This window comes from Plectropomus leopardus, chromosome 11, assembly GCF_026936395.1.
Source record: "Plectropomus leopardus strain MGB_pleo_1.0 chromosome 11, ASM2693639v1, whole genome shotgun sequence".
Classification (NCBI taxonomy): domain Eukaryota; kingdom Metazoa; phylum Chordata; class Actinopteri; order Perciformes; family Serranidae; genus Plectropomus; species Plectropomus leopardus.
Window position 1 is genome coordinate 1,616,537 of NC_142186.1, and position 21,318 is coordinate 1,637,854.

Consider the following 21,318-nt stretch of genomic DNA (forward strand, 5'->3'; position numbering starts at 1 on the left):
TGGATTGAAACAGAGGCACACATATGCACATATAGACAGAGAGGGATGCACGTTTACACATACACTGTGCACTTATAGAGGAGAGGTGGAGGAAAGTGGTCTGGAGCTCTGGCCAGCAGCTGCACAAATCCAAAAATACAAGATACATTACTGTTCAGATTGTCTGCACTTTGTTTTAAAGGAGCCAAATGAAAGTCATCCATGCGTGCCACCATATCCCCCTTAATAAACTGTCACAAAAAAGACTCCAGCAAGGCACATTTCAGCAAGAAAGCAATTCAAACTGCTTCACAAAACACATCAGAAGAATAGAGACAGTGTAAATGAAACACATAATTAAGGGATATTTCAATACAATTAAAACAGCCATTAACCCTTTGACACCTATGGAAATGATCTTGATGTCTCTAAAAAAACATGGGAATAAGGCAGTGAACATTGAAAGAAGAAATTACCCAAAAAATTAGGAAGAAATTGGTAAAAAGTACAAGAAATGTACATTTTTTAATTTAACTTTAAAGTTAAAAAAAACAACAAAAATAATAATAATAATAAATTCAGACAAACTCAATAACAAGGAAATGATCTGGAAGAAGTGTTTCAGAATAATTATGTAACAACATTTTTAATAAGTAATTATGATTTTTATAAATAAACACACTTTTTCTCAAGCTTTTTAAAAATGTTTTCCCAACATATTTTTCCCTAGCTTTTCTTTTATATCTAATAATGTCTTGCAGGACATTACTTGCAAGGTTGTTTATTGCCTGTCTTCCCATGTTTCAAAAAGAAACAGAACCAGTTTCCTCCAGGTTCAAACATTTAAATACTTGTGAAAGGTGTCTGAATGAAGCACAAGAAAATTGACGTTGATCCAGGTTTCAAAGGGTTAAAGCAATAATCTCAAAGATTTTCATTTAAATAAATGTCTTTCAAGTCACTATCTGTCCACATATTAGTTAACACAAAGGTTATTGAGCCTCTGGCCCACATATGAAAGTATTGGATTATTTAAATATTTGCAGTTTAATGAATCAGGTGTCGGGGCAACTTTTGCAGCAACAAAAAACAAAGACAACAAAAAAACAAACTGTATCAAGTCACTGCTGATGCAAACCCAACACTTCCCACAGCTTCACATTAAAAGCTTTTAACTGACAAAACAGGAGATGACTTTAATTTTGGAGTAGTCACAGGAAGTACAGTATGTTTGTCAGTCATTTTCAGCATTTGTTTGACAGAGGATCAGTGTGAAATATTGCAAGGACTTATGGAACAGCTGTTCGATGAAGAGCTGCAGGCAACAAGCTTCACAGTTCCAACTTTTACTGTGCCCTGCTGTCTGTACAATCAGGCCGTGTGCAGCATCAAATCACGGCTGTTCACAGAATGAAGTAAAAATCCCAATTATTGCCTAACTTCCATGTTAAACAACAATAGTGTATTTTGGTGCCCCAGAACTCTGTGACCTGTTGTGTTTAAGCACATTTGCTGATATCAGCAGTAACTACAAGTGTCTCCAAATCAACCAGGACTGAAATCTAAAGAGACTGCCAATTAAACGAGCAAGACAATAGAAAAATGGAAACAAACTAAAATAGAACAATATGTATAAAATACCAGAGTAAACGCTACAGTGAAATAAATAGTGCAATATTTTAAGGCTATATCGTAGAAGATACATTTCAAATTTTTGTCCACTTAACTAATGTTAACAATCAAAACACAGAATTATTTTATCCACTGCAGATACAATAAAGTTAAATAAAGTAGCTACTTTCATATAATAAAGTTTTATATACTACTGTTATAATTCCATCTAATATATATAAGAACATCTAATAAAATATGGTTTTAAGCCATGAGGATTCATTCACTGTTACCGGACAACAAACTAACAGCTCTCCAGTTCACATATTACTAATGTTGCGAGTTGCTCTGCTAAAGGTGACCAAATAGTTGCGACTGGAGCTCTACAGATACAAACACACACCTTACCTGCTCACATTTACACCACTACCACTCATTATGTTTGACTGTTACTGCAGCACTGTTAAACTTTATGATTTAATTTCTGTAAACTGTAAACAAACTAACAGCTCTCCAATTTATAGATTTATAGTATTTTCAAATTGCATTAGTGCTCCATGGTTGCAAAATGTGACTAAATAGTCACAGTCTGGAGCTCTGCAAAAGCCCTGTTTTATGTGTATGTGTGTGTGTGTGTGTGTGTGTGAGGCAGAGAGAGAGAGAGTGAGAGAATCAAAACTCTGGTGGTTTATAAAAACATTTTGTACTCAATGTTCGTGATATTGTCATTCTGTATGTTGCACGTTGAGCAAGCTGTGATACCTATTTTGGCCCTTACTCATTCAGTGCTTTAAAAGCAACAGTATTTTGAAATTGATTATCTGACTGTCAGTAAGCCAGCATAAAGATTTGAGGACATGGGTCATCGTGAGGAGTCGAGCTGCAGCGTTCTGAAGGAGAAACTGCTTCATATCGTATGGGGTTATTCTATATGTCTTCCTCTCTTTCCCGTCCTTGTAATATTTTTTCCTCATTAGCTAAAGGATTAAGGTATACCCTGGAGAATGCCCTGAGCAAGTCCCTCTGAGTGTTTTTTTTTTTAGCATCTCTCCATCACATTGCTGTTGTTTTGTTGGGGTTTTTTTTGCAAGTGTAAACAAAGACACTAAATTAGAGCTTCTTTCTACACTATTTGCTGCATTATTTTTCAGAAACATGTCTGTCAAAACCCTCTGTAGTGGTCTTTTATTATGAATCAACTTATCTATAACAGCACTTTGTAAAAGTTTGGTGTTTATTTGGATGAATGTTAAACTTGGCAAGAAGATGGTTGTCAAATGCTTGCCGGGGTGGCTCACTGCCACTGTTGCTGTATGGCAGCAGGGGCATGGCATACACATACATACACACACACACATACACATACACACACACGCAAAGTGGCAGCAGGGCAGACAAACACTGCCTCATTACACACACCTTCGTGACCACAGCTCCAGCAGGCTCTGTTGTATAACCCACTGCTGACCACCAACACAGCCACAAACACTGTCCAAACTCCCATCCAGCATGTGAGCCGCACCACAGCCCGGCCACAGCCCAAGCACCAAACATCCTCCTCCTCTTCCTCCTGCACTCCTGTTAAGACTATCAACTTACACAGGACTTGTGCCGTTGCTGTAAACAATACAGAGAGTGCTGGAGGAGAACTTGTTATTCTCTTAACTCTCTCGCTCAGTCGCTCTCTTTTTCTCTCCCTTGTGTTACACAATGCTGCTTGGCCACAGTCGCTGAGCGGTTCAAATGGCAGCAGTGTCCAGGTCTTGCGTAAGTGAACAGGGAGCGGGCTCTCAACAACAACCCTGTGGTGAGGTCCGTCACTCAGGCAAATACCCCAAGGTCTTAAAGTTTTCAGCTCTCCCTGCAGCTGCCTGCTCGCTCTCACTTCATCACAGACAGAGACAGGATTTCAGCTGAATGCTGAAGATCCTGGTTAAGAATCGGAGACAAAAACAAAAAGCCCAGGCTGCAGTCATTACTGTTGAACGCTGGCACTTTACAGAAATGAAAAATGATGGTGAGTTACCATGCAGTCTGTTTGCAGCAACACAGCAAAAACACCATGACTGCAAGTTCTATTACTGCCCTGAAAACTACAAGATCCATCATAGTGACAATGACATGAGCTGCAGAAAAGACCAGGCTAACAAAGAGCCTCAGTTCCACTCTCCTTGGAGACGATGGAAATAGTGCAAAATGTGAAAAAAAACGACAAACGCGAATACATATTGAACCAGCCAAGCACTTCACAAAAAAAAAGTTTTCAAAATGTCTGACTGGCCACAAGTGGATATTGTGGGGCAGTGATACTCAACTTACAGCCCACAGGTCAAATCTGGCCTCTGATAGGGTGCCCCGTGGTCCCCAAACCATTGTCTTATTCACATGAAAAATGTGAAAAAAAGTGTGAACTGTTTTTGTGATTTTAGTATACATAAGGTGCCAGAGTGCATAAAACAGCATCAAAATAGAGCTTGCTGATCAAAAAAAAGTGCCAGTGGAGGATCCCCCACATACCCCAATGGAGGTCCTAGCTGAGACCCTAATGTCCTCAAAACCTAGAAACATCCTCAAATTCTAGAAACATCCTAAAATCCAAGAAATATCCTAAAATCCAAGAAGTGTCTTAAAATCCCAGAAACACAGGAAAATAGGTCCTAAAATTCTAGAAACGTCCTAAAATCCTAGAAATGTCCTAAAATTCTAGAAACATCCTAAAATCCCAGAAATGTCCTAAAATCCCAGAATCATGCTAAACTCCTACAAATGTCGTAAAATACTAGAAATGCCTTAAAATCTGAGAAATATCCTAAAATCCTAGAAATGTCCTCAAGTCCTAGAAACATGTATGGGACCTGAAAAATGACCAACCAATTTCTTATGAGTTCATTCTTGAATTCATGTGGATGTTTGTGCTGTATTAGAAGGAATTCTCTGAAGGTGTTCTTGTGATGTACTTTTACTCTTTAAAGAATATCCCTCAAGGTGTTGTTGAGATACTTCATTCATAAGAATAAGACAGACAGGGTCACAGTGACCTTTGACCACCGAAATCTCCATCCCTCCATCCCATATGCTGTAAAGCCCTCCAAGGCAAATAATGATTTGTGAAATGAATACAATTAATTGAACTCCAGCTTCTAGTATCAACTCAGTCTGCTTGGAACTACAAATGAGGTGGTACCAAAAAGGTAACTCAAAATTCCACAAATTTGATGTTGACTAGTGCCGTACCATACCATGCAGTGGAAATGGTTCTTGATCTTACTGACACTGACACAGTTAGTTGTTTAATTTCCTCAATGAAGGAGCCCAGTGTGGTCCTGGGGACTTTAAACTTGTTTGAATTTTGTACACACTTCCCTGCATCTGTGCCTTAACACAATGATACCTCAGAATTCTTTGTAAGTCCATACCTCATATGGTGCACAGTAATCTTTTCCAAGCCACAATTTATATACACTGTTTCCTGATGGTGTTTATCAAACATAATAAATAGTTGTATTTCACTCTCACTTTTGTCGGGCACAGAGTCACAGATCACAGGCCTGGAAGTGGCTGGCAAGCACGACAGACAGACCGCCTGGCACTACTGAGCTAGCCCCCGACAGCATTGACTTCTGGGCCATATGTGTTTCTTGTATGGGAGGTACATTACTAGTGACAGATGCACTGTATGATTGCTCAGCTTAGCCTTAGTCTACTGTCACGAGCTGACGTCAAAATTGGAAAGAAGAGAACACAAGCTTAGAGGCAGGATCCTTGTGTATATTACAGTGCCCAACACAACTTGCACAGTGAGTAAAGGTCCACCTGTCCTGTACGTGCTACTCTTATTAGCGTGACAGAAATACACAGTAGGAGCTGTTAAGGAGATTCATCTGTCACCCAGCCCAACATAGGGGCTTTGAACATTATATTGAACATTGAACATTAAACATCAACAGTGATTTGATGAAGTTGTGTTGATAGTACACGTTTCACTAATCTTCCTAAAAATAGAAACAGGCTGCAAGGCTACCTTTCCTACTATTAAAATCCTGACATAAAACTAGAGAACATTACTTTGGATTTAAATTAATACACAACCCTTTGCTCTCATTCAACATTCTCATTTCAGAGATTCTTCATTTCAGGTTTTTTAGATGTTTAGAACATCTAACACTGTTTAGCTGTTTTACAAGACTTCCTTTACAATCCAACAGTTGTCACACAAATTTATTTAGAGAGGTGCAAGAGAGATTAGCCAGAGGCTTCACTTGGACTAACTAAACACCATCCATCACACACAGGCTTAACACCATGCACACTGCACTCCACACACCACAACTGTTAGCAAGGCGAACTAACAGAGCCCCATGCCAATACCTACAGTATACTTTAAAAACAAATTCTTAAAGTGCAGAAAATAGCCAGCATAGTTTACCTCCAGGTTCTTTTATTGACAAAATGATGATTTCGATCAATGGCAAGTTCACCTCTCATGGTCATAGCTAACATCACAGTCGCCTTCTGTGCTCACAGTAAGGCAGATTCTAGTTCACAGTACCTTACTTTTCTTGCAGTTACATAGGCAAACTTGAATTTGTTAAGCACAGCAGCAGAGTCAGTCATTCTGAGTTCAGTAATAGCCAGACATCCTGCTATTCCTTAAGAAAAGCCTGAATTCTAATTGGACTCTGACACCACCAGGGTTGCAGAGGTATCCTGGTTTCAAGGTATACATTTGCTTATCTAAAGTACTGAAAAAAATGACTGGACAGAGAATATCACCTTTGTTTTCTATTTCTATTTTATAAAGTCACTGATGTTAAAGTCGAAGTCAAGTTGCATGTCTTTTTTTGGATGTTAAGTCGAGTCCAAAGTCATCAAATTTGTGACTCAAGTCTGATTTACATCCAAGTCATGTGACCCGAGTCCAGACCGCTGGTTTCTTTATGGCTGGATTTATACTACAAGTCTTGATGCCAAATTCAGATTTTCGGAATCGGGTCACTTAAACCATGTGGTGTAAATCCAGCCAAGGACACTTCAACATATAGACTGCAAGGGTCAGGAATTAAACCATACCTTGTGACTGGTAGAGCTCCTGGGCCACAAGTGCCTGGGTGGTTGCAGCTAACCTGAGTTGAAATATTGGAATAAATATTGCGTGGGGAAACATTGGATCACTTGTATTTCTCCTTTATTCCAGGCCTGAAGTTTTGTTCCTGGACATATTTTTTGCTAAGGGTGAAGGTAGGACAGAGGGCTTCAGTCCAGTGCTCACAGATTGTAACTGCAGTACACACACTTGAAGACACATGCCACTAACTCTCCATATAAATTGGGACACTCCCTTCAGTCTCTCTGCTTCCTATTAAAAAGTGACACATGCTTCCTGCAGACTCTTTAAAGGCCTGATTAGAGGCAGATCTGAAACTTGTGCCAAACAACGCTTTCCGTCTTGCACCCCCTTGGCAATTTACACACCACAGGAATGTCTCTTCATACTGCTAATACCTGAGTGGATAACAGTTCACTCTGCTGTGAGATTACCAATTCTAAGTCTCTTCGCAGTTCAAGCAGATCTATTGTTTCACTTCCCTTCATTTGCTCCAGTGAGTGTTCACACTCAGACCTTAGTTCATGAGAATCGTGGCCCATCAGATTTGTTCACCCTGCAAACTGAGGTGTTAGAGAGCCCTCAGCTTTAAATGTGATTTTGCCAACACAAATGCTGTTAAAAAAACAGGCTCAAAGTGTGTAATGTAGTAAATTGTTACATGATGGGGAGCTAATTACTGCCTTTGAATCTGGGCCACTAAATAAAAGCAGAGAGCAACATGTGGTCTACGTTTGCTCTGTAAATAGGCAGTAAATCTTTGGCTCAACATGTTCACTCCCTGTAACAAACAGACTTCCTTTAAATACAGTTTCGAATGCTCACCAAGTGTATTAGTGTCCTGACACTGCAGAACGGGGTACTGTGTCACTGTTGCAGGATTTGTGCAGTGCACATGTGTTTGTGTGTCCAAGGCACTTCCAAGACAAACAGCAGAGCAAATCAAATGCCACATATCATTTAAGACAATCACTGGCTGTGAAAAAAAGTTGCTTTTATCAGTGACTGAGGTGAACAGTCAGAGTGTGTTCAGTCATCCAGAGCGCCCTCTCTGCCTTCAAGGACAGATTTGCATTATCAGGATGTTTCACACTATCCTCCTGATCTCTGCGCACCACAGGAACAACACAACTCTGCTACTCTGACATCTTCTGCAGAGGTCACAAGCAGCGTATCAATCTTTCAGTGTGTATGATAAAGTCAACAACATCTGCTGGAGTACGAGGGATACTTTGAGCAAAACATGCTGCCCAACCAGAGCCTTCATGTCACTATAAATTTGGAGTTGGCAGTCTGAAGGTCAGAGAAATGAGCAGTGTTCAATCATATTTGGTAGGAATGCTGTTAAAGTGATGAGATACTCATCTATGGTCAGTGTGTAACATGCAGTAAATGGAGGTGGATGCGCTGTTTGTTTGCAGAAACAAACATGACTACCACCCAAGAAGCTCAGTTATGCATTTCTGTGGAGTGGGGATGTCAAGACAACATATTTTAGGCACCTAAAAAATGGCCTTCCTAAAAATAGTAGCATCAGTCTAAGTGGACGCTGTATTTGCAGTTTTTGAAACTGCTTTACCTCGTGGTCAGACATGCTCTTTCCTTTGGCACTATATTTTCGTAACCATATAACTTCTGTATTTCTGTACAAAAACGGCCAACTGTGCCATGCACTGTGCTACGCTGCAGGTCAGCTGTTTGGACCAGACTCTCAGAGGTTTATGGATCAAACAACAAATACAAACAAATAAAAAAGTGATTCTGCAGCCCGTTCTCATTCCAAACCTGTCAAATACCATTGCATTTGCACTGCTTTTTGCAAAAGATCACAACACCAAAAGCTGCCTTTCATGCCAAAGATACACTACTGGACAATGTCAGCTTACGATGCGACCGACTACTGATAAGCAGTATAACCTAATGATCAAAAAGGGGGTGTATGCTTTTTTCCTCTTCTTGCCCATAGCTGCTTTCAGAATTTCTCATGGGCAGCTGTCATTGTGCATTGAAGTACTTGTCATGGTTAAAGTTGAACTGAAATCAAATTTGAATGTGTGAGAAATCCTGCATGCAAAATCCCAAGAGAGTGCTGCTGATTATTCTTACAACACCTGCATCACCTGCAACACTATGATGTCACAGTAAAGTTGATCTTTGACCTTTTGGATGTATAATGTAATCCCTAATCAATTTATCCTACAAGACATTTGTGTGAAGTTTTATGATGATTAGCATATGAATTATTAAGTTATGGCCAAAAAACATGTTTTAGGAGGTCACACTGACCTTGACCTTTGACCACCAAACTCCAGTCCAAGTGGATGTTTGTGCCAAATCTGAGGAAAATCCCTCAAAGTGTTCTTGAAATATAGCATTTACAAGAATGACACAAATGCAAGGTCACAGTGACCTTGACTTTTGTTTAGTCCAAGTAGACATGTGTGCCAAATTTATATAAATTCCCTCAAGGTGTTCCTGAGTTATTGGGTTCAAGATGCAGGGAAAGATTGACCTATCATTGAACCTGAAAAGATAATGCCTCTGGCCATGGCTTATGTGAGTGCTACAGCTGATCATAGTTTTGCCTTTCAGTATAAACATGTTCTTTGCATCATTCAATAAATGCACAATAGATATAAACATTGTTATGTACGAGATTGGGTTACAAACTATGATGCAGCCTGAACACAAACCCTCAGCTGTCTCATTACATGACACTAAATGACTGCTGTTTAAAGCGAGAACTGTTGTTTTTCCGTTTGTAAAAATACACACATTAAAATTATTCCATCCTTCTGAAATGTAAATATTAACAGATAACTAGTCACTGGTGAGGACAGTGTTGTGTGGACATGGAGTCGGAGCAGATGCAGCACACAGCGGGGTCAGCATGTTCACATGCTGCTGTGGAGGAAGCTGCAACTCTAGAGCACTCCAGAGACACGGAGCCAGCTGGAGGGCACAGCGGCCACAACACACAGGCATTCTGTCCACTCAGCTCCATCAGAGACACACAAACAGGCAAGCACCGTGTCAACCAGCACACACTGTTAGACTGAGTCTTTTACAGCTGAGGAACAAACAGCTCTGCCCCAGCATCACAGCATATATACATACATAGAAACATGCACGCATATATACATACATACATGCATGCATATATACATACATACACAGACAGTACTTACAGTGATACACCCCCAAAGAAAATCAAAAGTCTCCATGACACTATAATTATGGATGAGGTGTGCAGCATCTGACTATAACTGCAGTCAGACAGGAAGTTTTCTCTGCTGCTTTAATGCAGCAAGAGGGGCATAGGTCAAAAGGCATATGGTGTATTACTATATTATTACTGCTTTCTTTCCAGGCACTCATTTTGCACATTTTCGTTTGATTTCTTTCAAAGACAAGCCAAGATGACAAGATAAGAAATTTAACAAAAAATGGCCCAAAAATTTGCAAAACCTTAGTAAAAAGTTAAAAGAAAATTGCCTGAAAAGAAAAGTAAAAAACAAACACACACACACACACACACACACACACACACATACATATATATATACATACACATGCTTTTATTTCAGTAAATACAGCCTGTTCTCCCTCCGAAGTTGTCAAATAGTCAGTGCTTTTGGCATTGAAGCATGATGTCAAAAGCCATCTTCCACATCAACCCGGTACGCAGCTGGATGGCATCAGATGAGAACGCACTCAGACAGAACTGGTGCTGTTGTTATCATATGCAGGCAGATCCCAACCATCGTGACAGTCCGTGCTGTTGTGTCAACACAAAGATCATGCTGCGTTATTCCACCATGTGACACTGACCGTAATAGCATCCCGGAGACAGCTGACGTAGAAGGATACCTAAAACACCATAAGTGCATGTGGAAGGTCACTGACACAATGTGACGAGTTGGGATGAGAACGTGATGGTAAATACACCATTGTGAACTTTGAAGCTTTGATGTGTCTTAAAAAAGGCGGCTGCTAACAAGTGGCTGAATGAGACTACACAACGCCATCATGCCACAGCTTTACAGCCCCATTGTGGTGGTGACATTAAAGCATGTGACTATGGTGTAGTTTGTTTACACCCTAACAACAACTTTTTATCTCTTTTTACTTTTTTTTTACTTTTTACTTCTGATTGTACTGGACTTCAAAAATCTGAAAAGAAATGTTGGTTTGTTTGTTTATCTTGCTGAACAAAACCTGTAAGTATCATAAACGGTAGTTTGCCACAGAGCTTATTTTCTGCAATAATCCAAAATCCAATGGAACAATCCCATGGGCTTTTTGACAAGCAAACCAGGGCAACGCTTACTTCAGCATCAGCCTTCAGAAAAACATCATCCCTCAGGCACTCTGTTTGGGTCAATCTTTAAAAAATGCTTGTTCCTAGATTTCCCATTTTTTATTTGAGCATCAATGCCTGATAAACACCTTTTTTAAGCCTCCGGTTTCTGTAATAAATTTCCAGACAGGCCTTAAAAGTTATTAGCCACCAACTTCAAGTCTCTCCTGCTGGAATTTTCCATGCAGTGAGTGGCAGACAGGGTACACACACACAATGCCTCACAGCGAACCAGATTTAAATAAACCACTGTGAGACCTGGGACAGTGTCTCCAACCCCCTCCATATACACCCCCACACACCCCTCCCCACCCCCCTCACCCTCCTCATTCTGCTGCTCAGCATTTCAGAAAAGCCTCCAGAGCCGTTGTGCCCCACTTTGCTGCCTCTGAGGATTTCCTGGCACCCAACCAAGTAAGACTGATACCCTGTGTGTGTGTGTGTGTGTGTGTGTGTGTGTGTGTGTGTGTGCGTGCGTGTGTGTGTGTGATATTCACTTTCACAGCGACTGGTGCTTGCACGTCAAGTCAAAGAGACTAAATAAATACAGCCTATCAGCTGAAGGGGTCACTGCTTGATCTCTCTCCTGTCAGCATCTGTCTCCAGATGTGAGAACCTGGTCAGTGTCACCATCTCACATGAATGGAAATCAATTCTGGCCTCTTTCCTCCCTGCGTGTTGACTCAGTATTATTTATACCCTGTAAATGCTTTCCTGACTGCACTTGGCATTGGGCCACATCTATTCATATTTAAGGTATTTACACAAGAGGCCGAGCCAAGGATAACATTTAATGCAAAATACACCTCGGGGCATACAAAATGTCGTGCTAATTTATTTTTGCTTCACTTCATGTGCTCGCATTTCTGATGTGAATGGGAAAACCGTATTGGGATTAATGGCTCTGCAGTTTCATTTAATATGATTATTTTATTTCTACAGCCATGCCTTTCTTCTGATGTGTCTTTGATCTGCTGGAGGAGAAATTCATCTTCTCCACAGGAAAGGTCAGAGGTCAGGTTCAGCTCCAGAGCAGCACCACTGAAGCTGGTGGATTCAGCGCAGGAGCTGTCAGCAGAGAAACTGAAGCCATGCCTTCTGCTCCAAGGATTCTTACTCAAATGTAGCTTCCTCTGCAATCACTATCGTCCCTTTAACACCGTGTTTTCAAGGTGGGAATAACGCACCATCATGCCGCCTCGCCAGTCTGTATATAAGGTACGATCATGGAATGGGGGACAGAGTTATCTTGCCTTTGATCTGCTACAGGAGGTAGCATACGCGATGGCAGAGTGGGGCTTGGTTGGGCTACAGCCCTTCCAGAAATTGCCTTAGCCCCACCTTAGCCCTGCCTCTGAACAACCAAGAGAAGTACCACCTCAGCTCCTTTAATGATAGATAATTTTTTATCCGCACCTGTGGAGGAGCAGGACACCTCAAACTGCCACAGTGAGTGATTTTAAACATATTTAATTTTTTTTAAATCTCTCTCAACTCATGTATTATTTCTGATTGCTGAGAGGGCAGTATTACTTTTCATGTATTCATATTGAAAGTTTGACATTGATTTAAGCGCCACCAGTATATGGATTAGCCCCACCTTTATATAGCCAAAAAAAATGTCTGCAGGTAGAAACAGCTACAAATAAATGTTTGCATACAATATTGCATTACAGTATTCCAGGTAAAGAAAACAAAAGCACATATAAACTTGTGAAAATCTGAGGGAGACGAGAAAGATCTAATTTTAGAGATGTTTTGTAAGCTCGAAGATCTTTTACTTACACGTTTATCAGAGTTATGATCATAATCAGGATATAATGTTTCACAGCCAACCTGCTGGACATCTACTACCACTTGACAACTTTTTCTCTCCTTCGATCACCAGCAGCTGAGTATTCTGAGCGCATCCACTGTCTCTCTCTCTCTCTCTCAGCCACACATACACTCTGCACTGAGCTAATCCTGACAGCTCCTGTACTCTCACAACACTGTCCTCTACATCAGAACCAGCCTGTCACTGTCTCTGTGGACCAGCCTGTTCTCATTCCAAAGTCATCAAATACCACCCTTTCCAGTGCTTTGCAGCTCCTGATACCAAAAGCTACCTGTCCGCATGACACGCCCACTGGATGCCCTTAGATTAGAACACAGCTGGATAGAACCATTCATGATGTTATTATACGCCTTGGGACGGTCAGATGGCACCTGCTGCAGCAGCATGACACATGTCAGCTCAGTGTTAGTTCACCAAATTTCCAAAAAGTACTTCCAATAACAGTGTCCCTACTACCTTGGATATCCAAAGAATTATTTTTACAGGAATGATCATGTTAGCAGGACTTAGATCTCAGACATCAAACTGTAAACGTGAGTGAACAAAAAAACTGTGTGCATAGAGAGACACCACTAGAGGAGAAACAAAGGCAAGGACTTAAAGGGTGAAAGGGATGCACAAAGACTTTTTTGGCAAGAAGCAACATGGGGCCATGATCAGGGTGATAAAACCGCCACTACACACCCTATAGCTCTAATACCAGGGTTAGGAAATTGAGAAAAAATCGATACAGTATAGTATTGCAATATTTTGTGTGGCAGTATTGTATCATTATGCAGATACCAAGTATCATATCAGTTATAAATATTACAAATACAAATCAACCCATTGAAACCTGAGCAAATGTATTTGTCATAATATTATATTATGGGGCCTCTGTACTGTAAACTCTGACAAGTTGATTTTAACTAAAAAAAATCTAGCAAACTTATTGCCGTGAAAAGTGTCAGTAAATATAACTCATGATCGAAAATTCTGTTTACTTTATATCATATTGTTAAGTTTTCTCAAAATTTAGTTTTATGAACTTGATTTTGTGAAGTTGTTGTATCTTAAAAATGAGGAGTTTAATTGGATCAATCTGTTTCAGTTTTAGCAACTTTTACGTTTACGTTTTACGTTTACTGTGGTGTATATCTGTATTCTGCTGGTTGAAAAATAGTCAGTCAGATTTGTTTTTTCTTAAACAAGTTAGTAGAACAGAACTGGCAGGTCTCCTAACTTCATTATTGGAATATCCTCTTTGAGATGATGAAGTTGAGTCAGACTAACTTGGTTTCCTGCAGTTGCTTAAACAAAGAAAGAACAAAACTTCACAAAATTAAGTAAATACACTTAAATTCCAAGTAAACTTCCGATTATATGTAAAGTAAACATGAATTAAGATTAATAGTTATATCTATATTTTACACGTTATTTTAGCATCAACCTGTCAGATTTTACAGTGTTGGTGATCTGCCAGTTCTATTAACATCTTTAAGAAAGAAAATACTAATATGATCGACTACCTTGGAATTGGCAGAATACAAAATAAATCACAGTAAACTTGGTCACTAAAGTTGCAAAAACTTTGAAAGATTGATTTAGATAAACTTGGCTTTGTTTAAGTTGCAACAGCTTCACAAAATTAGGCAGCCCAAACACAGTTAAATTTCAAGTAGGCTTTACACTTGTTATAAAGTAAACATAAATTAAGATGTATAGTTGCATTTATTTTCCTTTTTCAGGGAAATCAGTGTCCAAGATTATTTGAATTAAGATTAACCTGTCAAATTTGACAGTGTGGAGATTCCCACAGACACTGCAGGTGATGTTAAACTTTGCACTGGTCAAAGTGGTTCCCACACTGCAGCAGAATTTCCTTCATATGATGTTGAAACTGTGCAGGACTCAGTCAGAGAGGAGGAGGCGTTGTTGATGTCAAATAGCTGCAACTCAGTTCCAGCTCCCCCACTCTCTCTCTGGCTGCGCCCCCCCCTGCTCTCATCCAGCCAAGTACGATGGGACGGATTTTCCAAAACAATCACAAACACACGTGACCACGAACAAACGTTATTTGTGACTCAAAGTTTTTCAACTTCACACTCAAGAAACATCAGGGGGCGGCACATGTGGAGACACACGCGCACGCGCGTGTGTGCGCGCGCACACACTCCCACACACAAACACCCCCACGCACAAAACACCCACTCACTCACTCACACACACACACACACACACACACACACACACAAACGTACACAGACTTACTCTCTGACGGGTAGAACGGCTGCATGTCGATCTTGTGCACCTCCTTGGCGTAATACTCCTCCTCGCTGCGCTGCCGCTCGCACGTCGCCGCCCGTTCGTTCGCCTTTTCCTGCAGCAGGTCGCGCGTGCTGTTGTAAATGGCCACAATGTCCCGAGACACCTCCTCGGGCTCGGGGAAGTCCTCCGGGGGGCTGCTGAGCTTCAGCTTGCTCAAGATCTGCCCTCGGATGGCCTCGATGCGTTTCTTTTTGAACTGATCCATGTCCAGCGTGCTGCATGTGGACAAACTGAGCGCCACGGTGGCTAAATCCAGAGTGAGGAAAAGACTGACGATACACAGGTTCATCTTCTCCTCCAACGACTTTAAATCTCAGATTAAAAAAAAATCAGATTCAGGACAATATTCACCGGAGCGATTTAAATATCGCCAAAGAGACGCATTTCTTAGGCGATAATCTAAGTGGAGAGCATTTACGCACACGAGCCAAGCGGCCCCGAACAGCCTCTTGAAGATCGTACGGTTCTAATTCCCTAGTTTCAGTAAAGTGTACCTGAAAATCCATTCAACTATCTCGACTTAAAAAGAGACCCGTTATTCGGTCAAAAGGGATCGCGCGGCTCTATTCCCGGATGACGGCGAACGCACAGCTAGAGTGCGTAAAGGTGCAGCCCAGTGTTGCCAGAGGTGGACGTGCGGCCATCCGACGGATCTGAACTATATGGATGAAAAGAGGAGAGTTAAAAACAACTGAGGTGATCGTCAGCGGGACGCACAGACGTGTAGCCTGCGGGACTGAGCACACCTCCACCGCATCAGAGCTCGCGGCTCGCAGCTCTCCGTAGCTCAGCCAGCAGCAGCCCGGGCTCCGAGGGGTTTCTCCGTCAAGCTTCAGTGTCTCCACACGCGATTCATTGCTTTTCACTCTCCAGACATTTCACTCAGTTGTTTGATAAACATCTGAACTCAAACGCGCTCCAGGCGTTCAGCAGGGACGCAAGGTGGAGGCTTCTCAAGTTTGGCTGACGCGTTCGATCAAAAAACCAAGCATAAGTGTGATTTCACGATGGAAACGTCTTCCTTTAAATGTGGTTGTTAAGAAAAGAACAACCCAGAGTTTGCATTGACTGCATAGCGCTTTTACGCGTCTCCCTCAACCCATCTAGTTGGGGAACGGCTCGTCTTTTACGCGTGCCAAGCGGACAGCAGCAGCCGCTCGTAGGAGATTTATAAAGGACTAAAGTTACCACGTGCTTCCCCCTCCGCCCGCTTCAAACCGAGGTTGTGGTCATCACTGTCAGAGAAGGGAACCCCTTCAGGTCCACGTTACGAGACGACTTATTGTAAATAAGAGAGCTCACTGTGCCCATTGGGACAGCGCCGCAACGGCCACTGGCCCCTGCTGCGTCATGACGCAGGGTCCTAAAGCCGGTCAGCGCAAGGCGACTGAAACTCTTCCAAGCTGCTGCAGAAACATCTCTCTTCTCTTTTTCACCTGAAATGGGTCGAGTTATTCTCCATTTTACACTCCCATTCAAACAAGTTCCGTTTTCAAGCAGTACCAAAAGCTCCCTGCTGCGTCCCTACAGGTGTTACCTTCACACTGTAGAATGTCAGATGTATAAATAATAATTTTGGTTGGCCGTAGCTAACTCAGTAATGTTCTTTATTTGTATTTTATTGAACCTAATTTCATCTTGTTTACAAATCTCTCTCTCTATGTGTATAAACATCAGGCCAAAAGCAGGAAGCAAACTTGTGTCATATTTTGTTCTTATTCATGATTTGTGCTTATTTTGTCGGTGCCAACTGATTTCTGGGATTCATCACACCTATTATTATTTTTGCTCTTGTAAGACAAAATGTTATGAGCAGCTTGAGAGCACTCTTAAGAGAAAAATAACTTGTTTTCACAGTTTTCACAATTTTTTTATTGAACACATTTTAAATTTGAGAATGGAAAAATGCAGGGATATCATCAAAGTGAAATAATTATATTTTAGAACGACCATGATTTGATTATTGAATTAATGGGCTAAAGAAACACAGTATGCAACACCTGGTTCATCGATTGTTTATTGACTTCCCACTGTAATTTCAGTTCTGGTGCTTCCCTCTGCTGGCCACAGGAGGAATGTAACTGACTACATTCACACAAGTATCATACTGAAGTACAAATTTGAGGTAGAGTATTTTAATCTCATGCCGATATCCACTTCTACTCGACTACATTTCATAAGGATGTATTATACTTTTTGGTCCACTATTATTACCTGATAACTTTAGTTACTAGTTACTTTACAAATGAAGATTTTTGCACATAAACAAAATGAAAACACGGTCACAAGCTGACATTCCAGTTTCAGATCAAGCAAGCATGGACCTGAGTAGGAACAACACCTTTGAAAGTTAATGACACAATATTAAAGATAGCCAACAGTTTTTATGATGATCGCACATGCTCATTTATTCATGTCCAGATCTCTACCGGTCACACTCTGTTTTTGGCTACACTGTCACTTCCTATTAGCCTATAGCAGAAACATTTTGGGGACAGGATTCAATGGTTTAGTCAAAGATATCTACTAAATTTGGTGATGTTTGCAGAAACAGTCAGAGATGTAGGACCAAATTTTGTGCAAGGCCTTTGTAATTGTTTGGATCTGTTGGTGCTACCTATTGAACAATTTCAGGAAAACTTCACACACATGGTTACACATTATTACTTAATTTATTCTGCAAGTTTTGGAATGATTGGATGAACAATTTATGATTTATAGTCCAATTTGTGTTATGTAACACCCATTGTTGCATTTGCACTGCCCTCTCACGGTCCATTTGCATGAAACTTTGATGGTATGATGCTGTTGCTGTATTTGACATTCTACAAGCTTTGTGTTGATTGATCCAATAGTTATAGAATCAGGTCTGTTTACGTGCTGAGTCAGGCCTCTTTTTAAGTTTCCTTGGTCAATATCTTCACAATGTAAAGAGAAATCAACAAGCCTTTGATCACTTTTAATAAGCGTGGTCCAATAATGAGCCACAGTATGTACATATGGGACCAAAAGTTTAGTAGATGTCGAAAATGTGTTTTTCATAAAAATAAAAAATGGCATTGTGGTGCCCCCCACTGACCAATTTTGAAATGATTTTACACAAGTGGTTAAATATGTATTTGAATATCCTGCCAGTTTTGTGTTGATTGGACAAACAGTTCATGATTTAAAGTCTGATGTGTGTTTGTACACATGTACACTTTTTGTGCTCTGTTAGTTAACTCTCTCTGCTCTGTTATTGGCCGCAGTCAACTCTCTCTGCTCTGTTATTGGCTGCAGTCAACTCTCTGCTCTGTGATTGGCCGCAGTCAACTCTCTCTGCTCTGTGATTGGCTGTAGTTAACTCTCTCTGTTCTGTGATTGGCTGTAGTTAACTCTCTCTGCTCTGTGATTGGCTGCAGTCAACTCTCTCTTGGCTGCAGTCAACTCTCTCTTGGCTGCAGTCAACTCTCTCTGCTCTGTGATTGGCCGTAGTTAACTCTCTCTGTTCTGTTATTGGCCACAGTTAACTCTCTCTGCTCTGTTATTGGCTGTAGTTTACTCTCTCTGATCTGTGATTTGCTGTAGTTAACTCTCTGCTCTACTATTGGCTGTAGTTAACTCTCTTCTCTGTGATTGGCTGTAGTTGACTCTCTGCTCTGTGATTGGCTGCAGCTAACTCTCTCTGCTCTGTGACTGGCCGCAGTCAACGCCCTCTGTCTGTTATTGACTGTAGTTAACTCTCTCTGCTCTGTTATTGGCTGTCGTTAACTCTCTGCTCTGTTATTGGCTGTAGTTAACTCTCTGCTCTGTTATTGGCTGCAGTTAACTCTCTTTGCTCTGTTATTGGCTGTAGTTAACTCTCTGCTCTGTGACTGGCCGCAGTTAACTCTCTCTACTCTGTGATTGGCTGTAGTTAACTCTCTGCTCTGTTATTGGCTGTAGGTCACTCTGCTCTGTGATTGGCTGTCATCTTCCTGTCTGTTTCATTGCTTTGATGGGTTGGTCATCATCTTTGTGGACACTTACAACATGGTGATCAGAGAGGACACTTCCACCAATCAGTGGCGAGAATTCAGGTTCAAGTTAACCCTTGCTGCTCTGTGATTGGCTGCAGTTAACTTTCTCTGCTCTGTTATTGGCTGCAGTTAACTCTCTCTGCTCTGTTATTGGCCGCAGTACACTCTCTCTGTCTGTTATTGACTGTAGTTAACTCTCTCTGCTCTGTTGTTAACTGTAGTTAACTCTCTGCTCTGTGATTGGCTGTAGTTAACTCTCTGCTCTGTGATTGGTTGTAGTTAACTCTCTGCTCTGTGATTGGCTGTAGTTAACTCTCTGCTCTGTGATTGGCTGAAGTTTACTCTCTCTGCTCTGTTATTGGCTGCAGTTTACTCTCTCTGCTCTGTGATTGGCTGCAGTTTACTCTCTCTGCTCTGTGATTGGCTGCAGTTAACTCTCTCTGCTCTGTTATTTGCCGCAGTTAACTTTCTCTGCTCTGTGATTGGCTGCAGTTAACTCTCTCTGCTCTGTTATTGGCCGCAGTCAACTCTCTCTGCTCTGTTATTGACTATAGTTAACTCTCTGCTCTGTGATTGGCCGCAGTCAACTCTCTCTGCTCTGTTATTGACTGTAGTTAACTCCCTCTGCTTTGTTATTGGCTGTAGTTAACTCTCTGCTCTGTTATTGACTGTAGTTAACTCCCTCTGCTTTGTTATTGGCTGTAGTTAACTCTCTGCTCTGTGATTGGCTGTAGTTAACTCTCTGCTCTGTTATTGGCTGCAGTTAACTTTGGTTCAATGAAAGTATAACCTCCAAGCAAAACTTGATAATTGATATTGCACCCACAGCATGTATGAAGCAACGGCTGAACAAACGGTAAATGGCTGCAACCACTCAGCTGTTTGAGATCTATCACTGTGGACACTGGAGACACATTCACAGCAGGTGTAAATGTCACCAGGTTACTTCATATCTGGATACAAGCTGGATAAGAGAAGCATTTTAATGCAAGGTGTAGCAGGGATGTCTCAGGCAGACCTTAGTCCTGAGTTTGGGGGAGCATAATGTCTGAGACAGGGTTTTAGTTGGACTATATGTAGAAGTGCTACATATAGTCCAAGGGCCAGGAAGTTCTGTTAAATCCATGACAGGTGCCACTATGGTGAATCAATGAAGTCCATGGATCAGGATGTTGTCTCTGTTCACCTGTCAGCTGACTGGATAGTGTCAGATGTTAGTGGGCAGGACAAGCTCCATTCACACACAGGGGAGGAACAGACAATGGACAGACACTCCCACATGAGCGAGAGGAAAAAACAAAAAAACAGAAAAAAAAGACGTGGCGAAAAACCACTGAGCTCTGACACTGAGGCCTAGTCCACATGTACACATAGCTTTTTCTATGTGTTTTAGCCTTTTTTACACATGCAGAGTTTTTGGTCACTGAAAATGGACATTTGGAAAACTGTTTATATGTAGACCGGAAAACTGTTTGTCGCCAGAGTGTGCGTATTATCTCTGCCTTGAACACATTGCATGCCTGAGCAGCGCATGACAGCATCCTCGCCGCATGTCACACTCTCGCTGTGTTCATACTGGCAGCGTTGCTGCTGTGACACTTCTGCAGGGCTGCCTGCTGCTATGAGTTCTGTATTTACACAATTATAAGCACAAATTCCACTCATTTATGAAGTCATGCAGCTCCTGCATTGTCAACAACACTGGTCTGCAAATGTTTCAAAATAAAATGCCTTGTGTCAACAACTGATGGGATTCTGAGGCAGGGAAGTTGGAGTGCAACAGCTATATTTGTATTTCCTCATCTCTGTGGCTGATATAGAGAATTATATTAAGTAGAAATAATTACCAGCACAAGTATATACAAATAAAAAATATAAAATAGAACTAGAGTATTAGTAAACATTTAGCACTATGTAAATATTAAAACATAAAAGTATGTATAATATACTGAGTATGTAAAACGTGTAAATAGTATTATTTATTTATTCATGTATTTACTTACTTGCGGAGAAAAAGGTTAAGTGGATCACTTTGGGTGGCCACTGAAAGTAGTTTGCACTGTGAAACTGATGACATCCAGTAGGTGGCGGTAATGTATCACATATGGATGCCAGCCGCCAT

General features: G+C 41.1%; 1 protein-coding gene across 1 annotated transcript in view; it reads right to left on the minus strand.

The window, feature by feature from the left end:
* Positions 1–17,550, minus strand: part of tgfb2 (transforming growth factor, beta 2) — a 55,283-nt gene extending 37,733 nt beyond the window's left edge. The window contains exon 1 of the mRNA XM_042490908.2: positions 15,142–17,550. Coding sequence (XP_042346842.1) covers positions 15,142–15,487 — 346 coding nt within the window. The 5' untranslated portion in view covers positions 15,488–17,550. The remainder of the gene's footprint in view (positions 1–15,141) is intronic.
* Positions 17,551–21,318: the final 3,768 nt, after the last annotated feature.